The following is a 17,831-nucleotide window of genomic DNA, read 5'->3' as shown; positions in this document are numbered from 1 at the left end:
TGCATGGCCATGCCCACCCAGCTCTCTCTATCCACCCCCCCATCTCTGATGAGTGTATGCATATGTGTAGGTTTACATTCGTGTGGGTGCCGGTGAGGTGTGGACGGCAGAGGACAACCCAGAATGTCATTCCTCAAGTGCCACCCATTTTAAGCAGTGTCTCTCATTGGCCTCAAGTTCACAGATAAGGCTTGCCTGACTGGCCACAAGCTGGAAATCCCCCTGTCTCCACCTCTCCCGAAGCACATGTCACCACAGTGGATGTTTTCTTGGGTTCTGGGAATCAATTCAGGTCCTGCTTACAAAGCAAGTACTTCACTGATTGAACTGTCCCTCCAGCCCCATAAAAGGGACTCTTCTGCATAACAAAACCACTCTAGATCCTTAGGAACTTTCAAGGGATTTAGAGCCCCATGCCAGGAATCAGAGACTAGACAAAGACCAAATACATATTTCCTATTATACCAGGCTTATTTCTCTGAATATTTATTGAGGAGTCTCAGCTTTTTGGAATATAAATAGGCTTGCCAGAATTCATTTGAGATTGAAAGGGGCCAGCCTTATAAACCAGGAACGTCTGAGTAAACTGAGAATGTGGTCTCCTGTGGAAGCAATTTTGCTCCTTCTAGTAGGTATATATACACACAGTACCCTCCACTACCCTTCTGCCCCCTCCATGGTCCCACAGTGTCATTGGGGTGAGCTTCCTTAATTGATCTTCTCCTTATAGCAAAGCTTCCAGAGACTTGGCTGTAAGAGTTCAAGGAATTGAGGAATGGGTCCCTTTGGTCCTTAAAACAGCCAGGAAAGGCTTGGAGCATACAGAGCTCTGGGTCCGTTGCCTTTGGCCATCAGTGTTCCACCAACATGAATCTTTTCCAGTGAGGTTTAGAAGTGCTGATTGGTTACTGGTCAAGTCTCACCACATTGTCCCTGATCATTCAATGACCGCAGCACAAGGAAAACTCTTGCCTGTCTCTCTGAAGTAAGTTTGAAGCAGGTGCTCTGTCTGGGTGGGTTGGACAGAAAGGGCTATAAGCTTGCTGGGCACTCACAGCCCTGGGGAGCACATACTGCAGAGGACATTGGGTGTTGATTGACTCCCAGAGATGTGCAGGACCAGCAACCCTGGGCAGCTTTCTCTCTAGAAAGCTCCTTAAACGCCATTGCTCGTACAGTCACTTCTGCTGTGACATGTTGTATGTATTAAAGTTACTGTGCTGTGTAAAACTGTGCAATTAAAAATGACAGAGTTTGGGGAGAAATGGGATTTGGGGTGCTTTGCTCATGATACATTATAAAAAAAAAGTAAGAGTGCTGAGTGTGTAGTTCAGTGGTAAAGTACATGTTTAGTATGAAAGGCAATCCCCTAAACACATGCACACACAGATACACACAGACACACACACATGGGGGGGATTATAAAAGTGGCAGCCATTTTATATATCTAATGGTTAAGAAATACAGAAACACCACAGCAAGCATGGCACTTCGTTTTGTAGAAGGTCTGGTCAGCCTGTCCCAGAAAGAAGTGGTGTGAGGAGGGTCATCAGAAGTCAGAATAATAGCTGTCACACCAGGTGGAGACAGACGAGGTTCATAACACGTGGGGAGTTAAGGCAGTGGGCAGGCTTTGCAGTGTGTTCCGTGGAAGGTGCTCTGACTGGTGATGTCAGGCTCCACTGGAGACCTATGACCCCAAAAGGCAGAAATGGCTGGAGAAATCCTCTCCCCTTTCTCTGTGCCAGACCAATTCACTGCAGAAAGCCACACCTTCTGTGTGACCTAGATAAGCCTCACGCGTGCCCCACCCCCTCAGCCCTTGGCAGGATAAGCCATGGACCCTCCAAATTCCCTTTTGTTACCCCATAAATGATGAGCTGAGTTGCTTTGTCTGCCCTGAAATATCTGAATCCAAACACTTCTAATCCAACATTGGTTACTCTCCTCTACTACAGGGAGCTTTGGGGCCACCCTCCACCTGAGCCAGCCTCCAGCCTCCTTAGGGGCTCTTTCCAGAGTAAGCTGACTCCTGTGGTCCACTCAGCAGCCATCACCCCAAACCTTTCTCCTCACTTCTCACACTTGTTTCTTCCTAGTTGTGTTTACTTCTGTCCATCCGTCCAGGGAAGGCTGGCTTTGCTAGCGTTTCAGATGCTTACAGCCTCACGCTTGAAGCACTCACCCTTTGCAGTAGTCCTCCTGACTTCGTCCCCCGTTCTGTTCGCTTGGCAGAAAGGCTTGCTTACCACTCCCTACGTTTTTTCACTTGACACGACACAGCCCGGTTTGGCAGCACGCAGCTTTCTGTTTTTCCCTGGTGTGTCGTGTGGGTGAAATCACACAGAGGCAAAGGCAACATTTGCAATGTGTTCAAATTGCCCTCCAGTATACTAATTACATTAGAACAATTTTGCATATTCAAACCACAACAGAGTATAGATGCTTAATTCAGATATTGTGGGCTTCTGAGATGAACTCAAGTCCTTTGCTTGCTGGGACTCAAGCTTTTTGGGGTAGGTTGTTGCTGTTGGTGTTGTTTTCCTGCTGTGGATATCGCTTTATATAAATAAAGCACTGATTGGCCAGTGACCAGGCAGGAAGTATAGGTGGGACAAGGAGAGAGGAGATTGAGGAAGGAGGAAGGAAAGGGAGACTGGCTGGAGCCACCGCCAAGACAAGGAAGATGTAAAGTACCGGTAAGCCACGAGCCATGTGGCAAAGTAAAGATTAATAGAAATGGGCTGAATATAAGAGTGAGAGCTAGACAATGATAGGCCTGAGCTAATGGCCAAGCAGTTTAAATAACGTAAGAGTCTGTGTGTTTGTTTTATAAGTGGGCTCCGGGACTGGTGGGACTTGGCGGGAGCTGGAGAAAAATTCTCCAGCTACATTTTCCTTGTTGTTATTGGCCCAGAGTCTATGCAGCCTAGGCTATCCTGGGACAGTGTAGCTCAGGCTGGCCTCAAACTGGGAATCTTCCCTGTGTCAGAATTCTGAGAGCCAGCATTACCGGTATGCTATGTCTTTCGCATTTATGAAGGAAGATGTGAGGGAATGTTTGATAAGATTCTCAGAAGCACGTGATATTTTTATCCTTTCCCATCCTTGTCTTTATCTTCAGTAAAAGCCATTTTCCACAGAGCTTCTGCTAGAGATTGATTCCACAGTCATAAAAGCCACAGAAACTCAGGATGTGAAAGGATTTAAAAAAAAAACCTGATCCAATCTCTTCATGTTACAAAAGACCAAACGGAGTGCTGCTGACCTAAGTCCTCTGGGCAGACTCTGGGCCAGAGTCAAAGAGGGGAATCTCAGTGGGGAATCTGGGTGCTGCACTCAGAGTTTGGTGCTGTGAACTCCAAATGAATCACAAGCCCAAAGGGAGGTGGAGGCAAGGACTGAGCGGCAGAAGGACATGCGTGGTGGCCTCTGGAGCGGCACCAGTCTTCCCTTCTAAAGCCAGTATGGTTGGGGTGCTTCTCAGTGGGAGGATACTTTCTTAGCAAGCATGAGGCCCTGGGTTCTATTCCTGTATCCACAAAAATAAGTCAACACACACACACACACACACACACACACACACACACACACACACACACACACACACACAAAAAGCCGTAATGCCAGTCAAAAGCTTCTGTTGTCCCGTCTGAAGCACAGAGGCAGCTTCATGCCCAGGGAAGGCTGACTCTGCCTTCCCCATTTGCTTATTTTTGCCTCTGTCACATCAGTGATGTGGATTATAAATGGGCAGACTACACACTCTAAAGCGATACTCCTCGGGGAGTTTTTAATCTATCCAAGATCCAGACAGGCACAGCAGGGAAAAGTGAAAATATCTCTGCTTCATTAGGGGAAATTTATAGCTTGCTTAAGGTTGCCATGGTGACCAGCAGACAGGAGCTATTTGTAGATGCTGGACTTGTGGAAGATTTCAGGTAAGGGACATGGAAAGGTTTACTGACAATAAGCTAGGTGGGTACCAGCTTTTTCAGCATATGTTAACTTGACTTAGTGCAGAATACTTGTGAATGGCTGGTATGCTACTATTCAGTTTAGAACAGAGGGAACTGAGGCTCAGAGGCACTAAACCAGTGTTGAAAGACTCACAAAACTCATCAGGATTTGTGTGACTCTGAAGCCTCAATGAGCTGGATTTTTAAAGCTATGAGGAAGTATAAGCTGGCACAAATAGTTCTAGTCTTAGAAACCTGCACAACCTGCCCCAACCCCAAGAGAAGCACAGCAAGAAGGAGAGAATGAGAATGGTTACCTTATTAGGATCCTACCGTCCCCAGGATCCAGCTCCCCGGACTCTAACTATCACCATGCAGAGAGGAGTCTTGGCCAAGGGACTTGGGTCAAGGGTCATTCCTTGCCTTATCCGTTGAGCCTGGTGGTTGGTATGGGTTATGTCTGAAACAGAATCAAAAACAAGGATTTTGAACACAAGTCTTCAATCTGGAAGGTGTAGGTAGAGGGGCAGGAGAGAGCCTGTCAGAAGGAGGGAGGGAGGGGTGCATTATGGCTGTTCCCACGTGATTACTCTCCTTCTCAATTATTCACAGTCAACTGAAGTCTGGAAATATTACATGAAAAACCCAGAAATATAGGATTCATACATTTTAAGTAGCACAGTAGTCTGTGTAGTTTGATGAATTCTTATACTTTTTCACTTCAAAATGCAGTAGAGAGTAGCTGACCCCAGGTCACAATGCCTATGCCATGTACCTCACATCATCTTCACACATGGTTCATTGTGTCCTCCCACACCATCTCAGAAGGGCAAGGACAGTGTGCAGACTGCTCTTATGTCAACTTGACACAAGCTAGAGTTATCTGAAAGGAAGGAACCTCAACTGAGAAAATGTCTCTGTAAGATCTGGCTGTAACGCATTTTCTTAATTAGTGATCGATAGGGGAGGACCCAGCCCATTGTGGGTGGAGCCATCCCTGGGCTGGTTGTCCTGGGTTCTATAAGAATGCAGGCTGAGCAAGCCATGGGGAGCAAGACAGTAAGCAGCTCCCTCCATGGCCTCTGTATCAGCTCCTACCTTCAGGGTCCTGCCCTGTTTGAGTTCCTGTCCTGACTTCCTTCAATGACAGACTACAACGTGGAAGTGTTAGCCAAATAAGCCCATTCTTCCCCAAGTTGCTTTGGTCATGGTTTTTTGTCATAGCAATAGTAATCCTAACTAAGAAAGATAGCGTAAAAATGTGTTTTGGAAGGGACAGAGAAACCATATTTGCCTAACCTCTGTTATTATGTATTGCTAGGATCATTTGTTTCATTATAAGTTACTGCTGTTAATCTCTTATTAGGCCTAATTTATAGACCAAACCTTAGGAATTTATAGGGGAAAAAATAGAATGCATAAAGTTCACTACTATCTAAAGGTTCAGGCACCCACAGGGGCCTTGGAATGTGCCACCCACAGATAAGAGGATTCTGCTGTGTTTGGTCAGATAGTGTGCTGGGTGGCTGGAGTTTAATTCCCTCAGGGGAAAGCCAGCACAAAACACATGCTTCAGAATTACTCCACACCAAATTGGGGGTTTGGGCATTTACTATCACTGGTTGGGGACGGCTCTCTGGGGATAGTTTATGGTCACTTTAACATTGTTCTGTATCTGGTTAATGGACACTGAAGTGGGAAGAGACTGAACTCCTACAAGGTTCCAGGGAACCGGGTGGGGTGATGAGAGCTTCCAAGGGTAGCAGGGTCCAATGAACAAAAGCAGGGTACCTTTATGTGAGACTCTGCCTCACTTTTGAACAGTGAACTGTTCAAAAAAGTGGCAACCTCTGGGGAGAGGGGGACGGGGGTGGGTGGGGGGAGGGGCAGGGTGAGGAGGTCTCAAGATGTCTTGCAGTTAAAGGAGAAAGCCCTTTCCTCCACTCCTACCTACTGTTTTGTGTGCTGATGCCAAATGTGGGTAGAATATTGCCTCCCACTCATTCTCTATTGTTTTGGATGTCATCTGGGTGTTCAGCGATGAGACCCTCTACTAGAGGTTAGTATCTACATGTGAAAGATTCTGTCCCACAAGACACCACTCCACCCCACCCCTGCCACACAATCAAGTACCAGTAATCCTTGATTACCCCTGCTCCTCGGACACAGCTATGGATGGGCTTTGGTTCAATGTTCCACACAGATCCATGTAGTAAAGGCTTGGTCTCCAGGTGGCACCACTGGCTGATATGTGGAATCTCTGGGCGTCCGGCCTTGTGGAGGTCCTTAGATAGGAATAACTTTTGAGACAGGGCCTCACTATGTAGCTCTGGCTGGCCTGGAACTTTCTATATAGACCAGGCTGGCCTTGAACTCACAGAGATCTGCTTGTCTCTGCCTCCCGAGTGCTGGGATTAAAGGCATTTGCTATCATATCTGGCTTCATCCTAATGAGTCTGAAACGTTGTATTCAGTGACATTAGGTGCACTTTTCTTGTAGCACCAACTTCCAGAATTTTTTGTTTTGTTTTGATTATTTTAGAGATTTTAAAAAAATGTGTATGAGTGTTTTGCCTGTATGTATGTACACGCACTGTATGCATACCTGGTTCTTGAAGACAAAAGAGGGCAGTGGATTCTTTGTAACTGGAGTTACAGACAATTGTGAACTGCCAAGTGGGTGCTGGGAGCTAATGCCGTTAGAGCCTCTGCAAGGTCATTGTTCTGGCTAGTTTTATGTCAACTTGACACAAGCTAGAGTCATCAGAGAGGAGGGAGCCTCTATAAGATCGGGCTGTAGGCAAGCCTGTAGGGCATTTTCTTAATTAGTGATTGATGGGGGAGGACCCAGCACATTGTGGATGGTACCACCCTGGGTTGGTGGTCTTGGGTTCTATAAGAAAGCAGGCTGAGAAAGCCACAAGGAGCAATCCAGTAAGCAGAACTCCTCCATGACTTCTGCATCAGTTTCTGCCACAGGTTCCTGCCCTGTTTGAGTTCTTGTCCTGACTTCCTTCAATGATTTCAATGAGGGACTATAATGTGGAAGTATAAGCCAAATGAACCTCTTATTCCCCAACTTGCTTTTGGCTGTGGTGCTTCATCACAGCAACAATAACCTAAGACAGCCATCGAGTGCTCTTAACTACTGAGCCATCTCTCCAGTCCCTAACCTCTGAAACGTTTTCGTTTACACAAGGTGATGCTGAATAATAAGTTTCCATACCTCTTACCCTGCAATTCCAGGAGACAATAATTCTACTGTCTCTATGCATGAGTTTGGCCACTTTCACAAAAAAAAGTTAAATATTTGTCTCTTTGTAACTGGCTTATTTCACTTAGCACACACTGTCCTCATGTTTCCTCCAAATTGTAGCACAGATCAAAATTTCCTTCCTTTTTTTTTTTTTTTTTTTGATTTTTCGAGACAGGGTTTCTCAATGTAGCTTTGTGCCTTTCCTGGAACTCACTTGGTAGTCCAGGCTGGCCTCGATCTCACAGAGATCCACCTGGCTCTGCCTCCCGAGTGCTGGGATTAAAGGCGTGCACCACCACCGCCCGGCTTCCTTCCTTTTTTTAAGGTTGACTAATATGATGTTGTGAGCATATACCATGTCTTGTTTACTCATGGGTCAATTCCATTTCTTGGTTACAATCAACAATGCTGCTTGTACCTGACCGAAGTCTGGCTTGCTCACCTCTTGAAATCCAATACTTGGACAATGATCCTGGGAATCAGATTTATTCAAGGGTCAGCATCCTGGAAGATGAAGGAGCAACCATCCATCCTGGGGCACTCAGGAATAAAGTTCTTTCCTGGGAAAGGGAAGAAGGAGTAGGGGACAGGGGACAGGGAGGCCATGTGTTAGTAGAGTCTTTGTGTTATCCAAGGGTAGTCTCTGCTTTTCTTATTGTTCTGGTCAGATCATTCATGAACCTCAGCTACCTGGGACTAGTTCTCGTGTGTGCCTTCTTACAATAGTTATATTAGTTTTCTGCAAGATAAACCTACAGAAATTTACATGCTCCCTATTAACTGATGCATAGAACTAAAGACCAAGGGGATGCACCACACATTCTGATGTTATTGTAAGGTTCCCAGATGTTTTTGGTTCTGTAAAGATTATTTACCAGTTAATGACCTTCTAAAGAGGTTGTGGCTCCTCTTTAGAAGTTAGAATCCTGGGACAAAGGAAGTAAGTGTTTAAGAGTCACAAGTATGCAAGAATGGGGAAGGTGCCAGCATATAAGAACCTTGTGACACACTGGGCTCCCCAGTGTTCCCAGGTCTCTCTGCCAAAATCTACAGCCAAGATCATCATCATCAGCCGGGAAAACATGTCAAGGTAGACAGGTTCTCCTCCTGTGAGGCATGAGAGGCCCTGACTTCTAGGTTCAACCTGAAGGAACACTGTGGCTCATGACATGCCTGTTGCATGTCCTGAGCTGGACTTCAGCAAGGAGTGCTGTTAGTATATCCATAGCAGGCCTCAGGTGGCAGCAACCTTCCTCTGCCCAGATCCTGGGAATTATTGCCAGCACAGAGCCCAGATTTGTCTGCTATACCCAGGCCTGGGGATCACTGATGTAATACTAAGGAGGGCTTCCCAGCTGCCCCAGCTATAACCGGGGCTACATTTGGGGACTTTCCTGGAGTCATGAAGCTTCCCTCAGCCCTAAATGCCTTCCACAGATGCTTCTTCTCTTCCACAACATCTCACTATCAGGATGGAGATAGCATCACAGTGCAAAAAAATCAGGCCTGAGTCATTTATAAACCTAACTGGGTCAGGGGGGTGTTTGTTCCTGTGATACCCAGCAGATCCCAGGGACCCAGAGGGTCTGGAACACAGCTCTCCCCTTTCTTCTCCTCCCCTCCTCTCCCCTCCTCTTTCTTTCTTTTTCTTTTTCTTTCTTTCTTTCTTTCTTTCTTTCTTTCTTTCTTTCTTTCTTTCTTTCTTTCTTTCTTTCTTTCTTTCTTTCTTTCTTTCTTTTTCTTTCTTTTCTTTCCTTCCTTCCTTCTTTCCTTTCCTTCTTTCTCTCTCTCTCTCTCTCTCTCTCTCTCTCTCTCTCTCTCTCTCTCTCTCTCTCTCTTTCTTTCTTTCTTTCTTTCTTTCTGTTGTTTGTTGGTTGGTTTGTTTGTTTCGGTTTTTCGAGACAGGGTTTGCATAGCTGTGGCGGTCCTGGGACTTGCTCTGTAGACCAGTTCGGCCTCTCATCAGAGATCCGCCTGCCTCTGCCGCAGGAGCGATAGGATTAAAAGCGTGCACCACTACTGCCCCTTTTCTTTTCTTTTTCCTTAAAAAAAAAATTCAAGCAAAGCCGGGTGGTGGTGGCCCACGCCTTTAATCCCTGCACTCGGGAGGCAGAGCCAGGCGGATCTCTATGAGTTCGAGGCCAGCCTGGTCTACAAAGCGAGTTCCAGGAAAGGCACCAAAACTACACAGAGAAACCTGTCTCGGACAAAAAAACAAAACAAACAAACAAAACAACAACAACAACAACAAAAAAACCCCAAGAAACCAACAAAACATTGCCTCGCTATACAATGTAGTCAGGCCTTGAAACTCAATCCTCTTGCGTCAGCATCCTGAGTATGGGTGCACTGAGTTTTCAGGTTGTGCCCCTAGGTCCAGCACTGCTTGCTAAAACGGTCTAAATTCCGAAGAAGTTCCGGAGAGGTAGGGAGGGAGTCTAGGTGGGTGAAGAGTCTCTGGACTTTAACGCGGGCACACCATCAATTAAGGGAGAAGGGAAATAAACACGTGGCAGGGCTGCCACAGGGACAGTACCAGCCAAGACACCCAGCCATTGACAGATAATATCACAGAGGGGAAAAAGCCTCAACACGCAGGCGCAGTGGAACTGCTCCGCGCTGTCTCCTTGCTCCGCCTCGCTCTGCCCGGCCCCACCTCCTGGGAGTCACTGGACTCAAAGGCGGTCAGCTGAGGCGCAGGCGCGGGTCACTTGACGGCGGGGCGGGGCCTCGGCGCGTTGCGCAGGCGCAGATCGTGGGCGGCGGGTCACCTGACCCCAGGGCCTCCTTCGAGTGTTGCGGCCGTTGATTTAGGCCGTTCTTTCGGTTCCCGCAGCAATGGCGAGTCAGTCGCAGGGCATCCAGCAGCTGCTGCAGGCCGAGAAGCGGGCGGCCGAGAAGGTGTCCGAGGCCCGCAAGCGTGAGCTCTGGGGCGGGGCGGGATAGCAGGCGGGAGACGGAGGTTAGGCCGCGGGCGGAGGCCCGGGACGGTGTCGGGGCCACTGGTGTCGGAGCGGCGCCTAGAAGCCGCGAGGCAGGACCACAAGTTGCCCGTGGAGACAGGAGTGGGTTTGTCCCCTTCTCGGGGTGGAGGGCGTGTAGTGGGCCACCCACCGAAACTCTGCGCCCACCAACTCCCTGCTCCAGGATCCGGCCCAGGCGCCGGAGCCACCGCCGCGGTCTGAGAACCTAAATCTTATCTTGGCCGCCTCTCCCCTCTCGTCACTTCAAGCCATTTGCCAATCCTCTCTGTCCCGACCCCCTGTCCATCTCTTCCTTCAGCATCTTAGTTCAACCGCCCGAGTTCATGTGGCTGTCTAACTCGTTCATTCCTTTTTTGTTGTTGTTCCCCCGAAAATGTGCTGGAAGAGTGCCCGGTTCATCTTCATCACGGGGTATTTCATGTTCCAGCGGAGGAGCACATACCAGTGAAAACAGAGATGTGTAGGTAGTGAAAGGCCAATGTGGAGAGGGGCAAGGCAGCCAGAAAAATCAATTTACTACACGGGTCTAACACGGGAAGGAGGAGTGGAAGAAGCCAGCCGCATTCAGCAACCCATGTTTTCACTACCGTCAACTGCTTAAAACGTGCATGTAACTTTCCCAATACCTTTCCTTCTAGTCAGTGGTCCTAGTGTCCGCAGAATGGAGCTGGTATTTCATAATGGATTAAAGGAATCGCTTTCATCAATCAGGCCTTTGTATTCTTCCCTAAGGATGTCCCTGTGAGGTATTCTCTTCCAGCTGTACTGAATCACTATGAGTCTTCAAGGCAGCTTCATGTATCTCCCTACAAGCCTTTACATATCGTTTCCTCTGATTGGAAGAACCTTTCTCAATGTTTCCCCCCTGGTACCCAACTAGTTAGTCTTCTTTTGGATTTTAAAATGTAGGCAGCCGTTCCTCATTCAGTCTCCTTCCCTCAGACAAGATTGGAAGCCCTGCCCTGATGCTTATTTTTGACCCAGTATTACAATAATTTTTTGGTTTACATGGCCCTGTCACCTGACAGCTTTTGGAAACTGGAGACTGTGTCTCAGTAACTTTATCTCTCCAGTTTTCCAAGGTAAGCAGACAGTGTATTTACTCCTGTTTTGCAGGTGGGTAAAGTGAGACTCAGATCCGACCAGACCCGAGGAAACAGTATGGGGTTTGGAGGCCTTTCCATACAAGGAAGTTTTCTTAGTATAAAACTTATACACGTGTGTATGTGTGTGTGTGTTTATTTCGAGGTAGGCTCTCATGTATTCCTGGCTAGGTGGGAACTCTCAGAGCTCTGCCTGCCTCTGCTGCCAGTGCTGGCATGAAAGGCATGTGCCACCATGCCCACCCCCAAGTAGACCTCAATTGTGGCTCTGGTGGGAGTTGTGCTCATTATTTCCTGAGAGAAGTTTTCTGTGAGAGTCCTGGGGGTGGTGAGAAGCCCTTTCTTCTTGGGTAACTAGAAAGTCTGTGTTGCCATATTCTTGATCCAGAATTTCCAGAATGAGTTGTCAGTTTGTCTAGTGATGATTCAGCAGCAGCAGCAGCAGCAGGTGTATGTGTTGGGAAGTAGGTGAGACCATTTGGAGGAGGTGCAAGAACAAATACTTGGACTCAGGTGGGAATGACTGAGTTCCTGGGAGGTTTTAAACCTTTCTCAGCTGCAGGATCTTGTATGTATCAGATAGCTGTTATTTGCTGAAGGAGTTTGTTTTAAAGGGGTTAGCTTACAGCTAACTCACATTTTAAGATTTTCAGTAGTTGGGGAGAGTTATTGAAAAGAGCTAAAATTTGAAAACTATCCTCTTTCTTGATTTGTGATCACACTTGATTTGCTCAGTTAAGAACTGGGAAGGAGCATGGTATAAAATAATCAAGCCCAAGTTTCTCATGAAATCATTGCTTTGGAACTTTCAGAATAAAAGTGTTCCGTGATTTATTTCATTGGTGTGAAACAAAAACCCTGGTTCCCTTTTAAAAGTCTGAGAAAAGCATGATTTAAAAGAAATTTTGAGCTAGAGGTGATGATGCATAACTGTAAGGGAGACTGATCCCAAACAGGAGGATCCCAACTTTGGGGCCAACACAGGCTACATAAAACCCAAAAGGGAGAAAGAAAGAAATAACTTTGGGGACATGAAGTATTGCTCAGTGGTGGAGTGCTTGCCTAGTGTGTAGACGTCCCAGTACTAGGGAATGTGTATTCGTGTTGGTAGTGAAGTCTGTCAGTACAACTCTGAAGATGTTTGCCAAAAGGAGATAGTGGTCTTGTCTTAGTGACTAGTTCAGGGAGCTGTGGGAGTTGGAAATGATGAGTTATGAAGTTACCTTGGAGTTCCTGCATAGTGGTTGGGCTATAGATGTCTTGATAGACTCTTGGTTTGGGAAAGTTTTTCAGCTTTAAATGTAGCTCATGTATCTGATGGGGGAGGATATTCTGTGAAGGATTGGGCCCAGCACAGGAGGTGTGAGCTGAAATAATGTGTTTAAGTGAAGACTTGCAGAAATAATCTTTGGGGTGCATAGAGAGAGACTTTTTCAGACTTGTCGACAGTGCTGATGTCACGGAGTCATTACAGGTCCAGAATTCTCCTCATTAGGGACTTTGAGTTCAGTTCAGTTTTGTTTATCCACTTAGGTAGAGTGGGCTTTGGACAGTTGATAATACAGTGATGCATGTCTAACAATGCTTGACTTTTTTAGATGCATGCTGTCTTTTGCTATAAATGACTTAACCTATCTAGGCTAATCTAGAACTCCCTGTTGGTGAAACTGGGCACAGTGGCATGCGCCTGTAGTCCCCAGCACTTGGGAGACAAAGGCAAGTGGATCTCTGTGAGTCCCAGGCCTACCTGGTCTACAAATAGTGAATTTCAGGACACCCAAGGCTACACAGAGAGCCCCCCCCCCCCCCCCCCCCCCCCCCCCCCCCCCCCCCCCCCGCCTTCTGTTGAGCAGACATTCAAAGCAGAGACTGTTGGCTGTTAGCTGGACTTGTATTCTGACAATGTGGAGACTTTGCAAATCTGTGTTAAACTGCTACCTTCCAGAGACCAGAACCCCCACTTCTCCCCCCTCCCAGCTGTGTGTGCTCTGGCATAGCATTTAGCATTCTTCCCAGTCATGGCTTTGCCTCTGCCACCGCCCTGGTGCCTGGTTTCCAGTATTCCATCATCACTTTCCTTAGCTACATTTTAGATGATGTCCTTTGGGTGTTAGCTCTCAGCAAACTCCTAAGAAGAGCTGCATTGTTACAGTGACACAGCTAGCTGTTCACTGTTTGGGATGCAGAAGAGCTCCCCAGATGGCTGTCACCCATCTTATGTTAACAGGCTTTTAATAGTTGACATTGAGAGACTGTGCTGTGACATCCCACAGTGTTTGTACAGGTTCCCTTTTGAGTGTGTGTGCAGTTCTGGGTATTAGACTGAGGGCTTCATGCACTGCTCACAGCTCTAAAGGGCATGCCTGTTTAGTCTCCACTTAAAGGCTAGAGGCAGAACCTACCTTGTATTCCCTCTTTCCTGTGTACTTCTCTGGTGTTTTTATTATTATTGCTTGTTTTGTTACTGCCCCCCTCCCCCCCAAGTTTCTCTGTGTAGCTTTACAGCCTGTCCTGGAACTCTCTGTAGACCAGGCTGTCCTGGAACTCACAGAGATCCACCTGCCTCTGCCTCCTGGAGTGCTGGGATTAAAGGCGTGTGCCACCGCTGCCCAGCATGTTGTTTGTTTTTTTGAGACAGTGTTTCTCTGTGTAATACCCTGGCTGTTCTGGAACTTGCTTTGTAGTTCAGGCTGGCCTTGAACCCGCAGAGATCCACCTGCCTCTGCCTCCTGAATACTAGGATTAAAGATGTGTACCACCACTGCCTGGCATTAATTGCTTTCATCATTGACTGTTAAGATTCATTATCAGTATCTACTTGCTGTTCTGCTTTGAAACACTTGATGTCTTTCTCTTTGAAAACAGGAAAGAATCGGAGGCTGAAGCAGGCCAAAGAAGAAGCCCAGGCTGAGATAGAACAGTACCGCCTGCAGAGAGAGAAGGAGTTCAAGGCCAAGGAAGCTGCGGTGGGCCTCTGTTTCTTTTCGTTATTGCCTTACTTTCTTGTGTAGATCTGAAAATACCCAGTGTAGCTTGGAGACTTTAGGACAGTTGTCAGGGGTTTGGGTTTGTTTTGTTTTGTTTTTGGTACTGAGGATTGCAACCTTGGCTTTTGCATGCCCCATCCCCACCCCTGTTCATTGTGTGGTTTGTTTAATGCTCAGCTTGTCTCTTGAGATGGGTACTTTTATCAGATTCTAGTCTTCATTTTGTTGTTTAGCAATCTTCTAGGCAGTTGACATGTGTCAGGTACAATGTTGGATGCTGGGGGATCAACCAGGAGCAGTAGGTTCTGTCCCTGCTTTCATAGTTTAGCTTACAGTAAGTCCTACAAACCTCCAGCTGTGAACTTGGCTATGACAGTCTAAATGTGAGTAAAATGGAGCCTGCACCTCAGTAAAATAGAGTTTTATCATTATGGTAGGCAACTGTGATGCATAGAATGATGCACAGAGAGACCTTGGGGGAAACAAAGGATGCAGAGGAACTTGTAGAAGGGAGAACAGAACTATGTGGTGTCCCATCCAGTTAGCAATGGTTCACAGTGTATTGACTTAGTTAAAAACCCAAGTGAAAGATTGAGTTTGCCATCTTCTAGGTGTTGAGGTGACTGCTCTGGGCTCTTCTTATTCCTGTCTTTACATTTCCGTGCTTCGTTCTCAAGCCCTACATGGGTGTCTCCAGCAGTTTTAGGCCCATACCTGTCCAGACCAAGTTCCAGTGATTGTGGGCACCTGTGTCTGCTTCTTAGTGTTAAGTAACACAGGCTTCCATTTACTGGGCAGTTACAAAGCACATTAAAATATGCAGTGGTCCTCTTGGCATATTGCTACTATAAATTGTTACACTGCACAGTAAATTCTGTCTGTCAGGGCAGCCATCTTGTGCCCACTTGTACCACAGTTGCTTATGGGATACTGTCAGTGATATACTATAAAACCCACTCTATGCCTTTTGAGTGCAGTCCCATGGTAGCACCTTTAGTTTTGAAATACTTATGGCTCGTATTCATGAAACAGGCAGTGTCTCAGTGTCCACTGAAATTACATGTGTATATCTCCATGCCAGGCTATGAGTTTAGCCACACTTCCCAGTTGTATATTTTAAAAAATATATTGTATGTGTATGAGTCTTTTTTGCCTGCATGTATGTATGTGCACCATGTGCATACATGTATACTTGGTGCTGTCTGAGGTCAGAAGTGGGCATTGGATCCCTTGGAGCTGGAGTTACAGATGGTTGATGGCCACCATGTAGGTGCTGGAAACCAAACCTGGGTCCTCTGTAAGAGCAGCAAGTGCTTTTAACTGCTGAGCCATCTCTCCAGTCTCCATCTTTTCACTTTTAAAGCCACATCAAAAATAACATAAATACTAACTCCACTGCTACTGTTGTATTATTTTTCACCTACAAACTGCATATTTTACAGTTCATATTGCTGAACAGCATTCTGTTGTATAAATGCATCATAGTTCCTAACCAGTTTCAGTTGTTGGGGTGTGTGTGTGTGCGCGCGCATGTACTTCGCTGGTTGAAGTGCTGCTGTTGCTACTGCTGGGGACTGAACTATGTGAATCCCTGCTTTCTCTGTATGTGCCTTCTTTGTATGTGCTCTGTTTTTCCTTTTGTGCTCAAGCAGTTGTGCTCTTACCTCACAGGTAGCTGGGATCACAAGTGTACACCACTGTGGGTGGTGCTGTAGTTGTTGAATCTTTAGGTTGGCTCCAGTCTTTACTAAGGACTGTGTACTAGACCGAGGAACACTGTTGTGAGCAGCCGTGAGCTCTGATGGGGTGCCTGGTTGTCACATAGCTTTACTCACAGGTTGCTTTGCCTGCCACTGATATATTGCCTTCTCTTATCAAGGAGCTAGGACTTCTCCATAAGCCAGCAGGTTGCTTGTTAAAATGGCTCAACCAGAGAATCTTCCTGATGTCCCCTTGTATCCTGTCTCCTCCACTGCAGGCACTGGGGTCCCATGGCAGTTGTAGCAGTGAGGTGGAGAAGGAGACCCAGGAGAAGATGACTGTCCTCCAGAAATACTTCCAGCAGAACAGGGATGAAGTCCTGGATAACCTCTTGGCCTTTGTGTGTGACATCCGGCCAGAAATCCATGAAAACTACCGCATAAACGGATAGGAGGTGGAAGCACCTGCCTTGTGGGTTGGCATGGGAGATGCCCGAACAGAGTAGGAAAACCTCCCAGAGCTCAAGTTCTTCTGTTCGGGAAGGCATTAAAATTCGCTATGCTGTTGTAGATCCCTTCACTTGTTGAGAGTATCAAATCTAGCTTTTTGTATATCTTAGTAAGTACCTGAAGTTCCATCTTTTTACCTTGTGTGTCTTTAAGGAGTATATGTTTCCTGTGTGTTTGTGCAAGCAGCAGGTATCACTGTTGATTTTTCTTCTTATTAGTCTAGTAGGAAAAAAAAAATCTTTGAAGAAAGAAAGGGAATAAATTGTTCCCTTCCACTTTCTTAAAGGGTCAGGGGCGTTATCTATGAAAAAGTAGTAAATAGCATTTGTAACTCCTATGAAGCAGCAGCCAGCCTTACAGTAGTCCATTCTGGCTAATTTAGGACAGTGGATATGCTTGTTCAGGCTGCTGTTAATGTATCCTAACCCAAATTACTAGATACTAGGACTCAAGAATATGTTACATGTTATTTGGTGTGCTTGTAATCATTTAAAAGTAAAACTTTGTCTTGCCTTTCACCCCTCTGGCTCCTCTTTTTGATAATGCAAAGTGCATCTTGACCCAGATGTTGAGCAGAATTTCATTTAGGAATCAACACGTCGGGTTTGTATACCTTACTAGTAAATCCTCAAGGTGTTCATTTTATTCGGAAAGAAATTGCTTGTGATTTCATCCTCTGTTTTAGAAAGCAGCAAGCAACTCAAGAGCCTGTAGCTTGCCGTTTGTCTAGATCAGTGGTTCTCAATCTGTGGGTCATGACCCCATGGGGGGACATTGAATGACGCTTTCACAGGGTTGCATATCAGATATTTACATTACGATTTATAACAGCAAAATTACAGTTATGAAGTAGCAATGAAAGTCATTTTGTGGTTGGGAGTCACCAGAACATGAGGAACTGTATTAAAGGGTCTCAGCATTAGGAAGATTGAGAAGCACTGCTCTAGAGGACCCTGTGTCAGACAGCCTTGAGCAAATGAGCATACCTTTCTGCTGAGCAAAGTGAGTGATGTATAACTTCACTGGCTCTTAAGTGTGTGATACCTGGTGGCTCTCTTCAGGCTAACAGTCTTTGGTCGCAGAGTAATTTGTGGTGGGTAAAAACAGTCAGAAAGTTAGGGGCTTTCCTTTTCATGAAGCATTTCCTTTCATGAATCTGAGATAGTAAGCATACAGTTTTCTCTGCCTCCAGGTCATTTGCTCTTAGGCTACTTCTGGTCTTTGGTCACTACTCAATGTGTGTTTGTGTGCGTGCGTGTTTTAGCTAGTTGACGGCCCCAAGGGTTTACTGCCTCAGTTTCCCCACTGTCCTATTAAAACACTGAGGCTTGC

The 17,831-nt window shown here is 46.4% G+C and overlaps 1 protein-coding gene across 1 annotated transcript; it reads left to right on the top strand.

Moving 5' to 3' along the window:
* The first annotated feature begins 9,956 nt into the window (after positions 1 to 9,956).
* Atp6v1g1 (ATPase H+ transporting V1 subunit G1) lies at positions 9,957 to 17,017 on the top strand. Its single transcript, XM_052715326.1, has 3 exons — positions 9,957 to 10,135; positions 14,168 to 14,268; positions 16,268 to 17,017. The coding sequence occupies exons 1-3, from the start codon at positions 10,054 to 10,056 to the stop codon at positions 16,439 to 16,441; spliced, it is 357 nt and encodes a 118-aa protein (XP_052571286.1). The 5' UTR covers positions 9,957 to 10,053; the 3' UTR covers positions 16,442 to 17,017.
* The last annotated feature ends 814 nt before the right edge of the window (positions 17,018 to 17,831 follow it).

The sequence above is a fragment of the Peromyscus californicus genome, unplaced genomic scaffold, assembly GCF_007827085.1.
Source record: "Peromyscus californicus insignis strain IS unplaced genomic scaffold, ASM782708v3 Scaffold_5__1_contigs__length_169319896, whole genome shotgun sequence".
NCBI lineage: Eukaryota > Metazoa > Chordata > Mammalia > Rodentia > Cricetidae > Peromyscus > Peromyscus californicus.
This window is presented reverse-complemented; position numbering and strand designations above follow the sequence as displayed.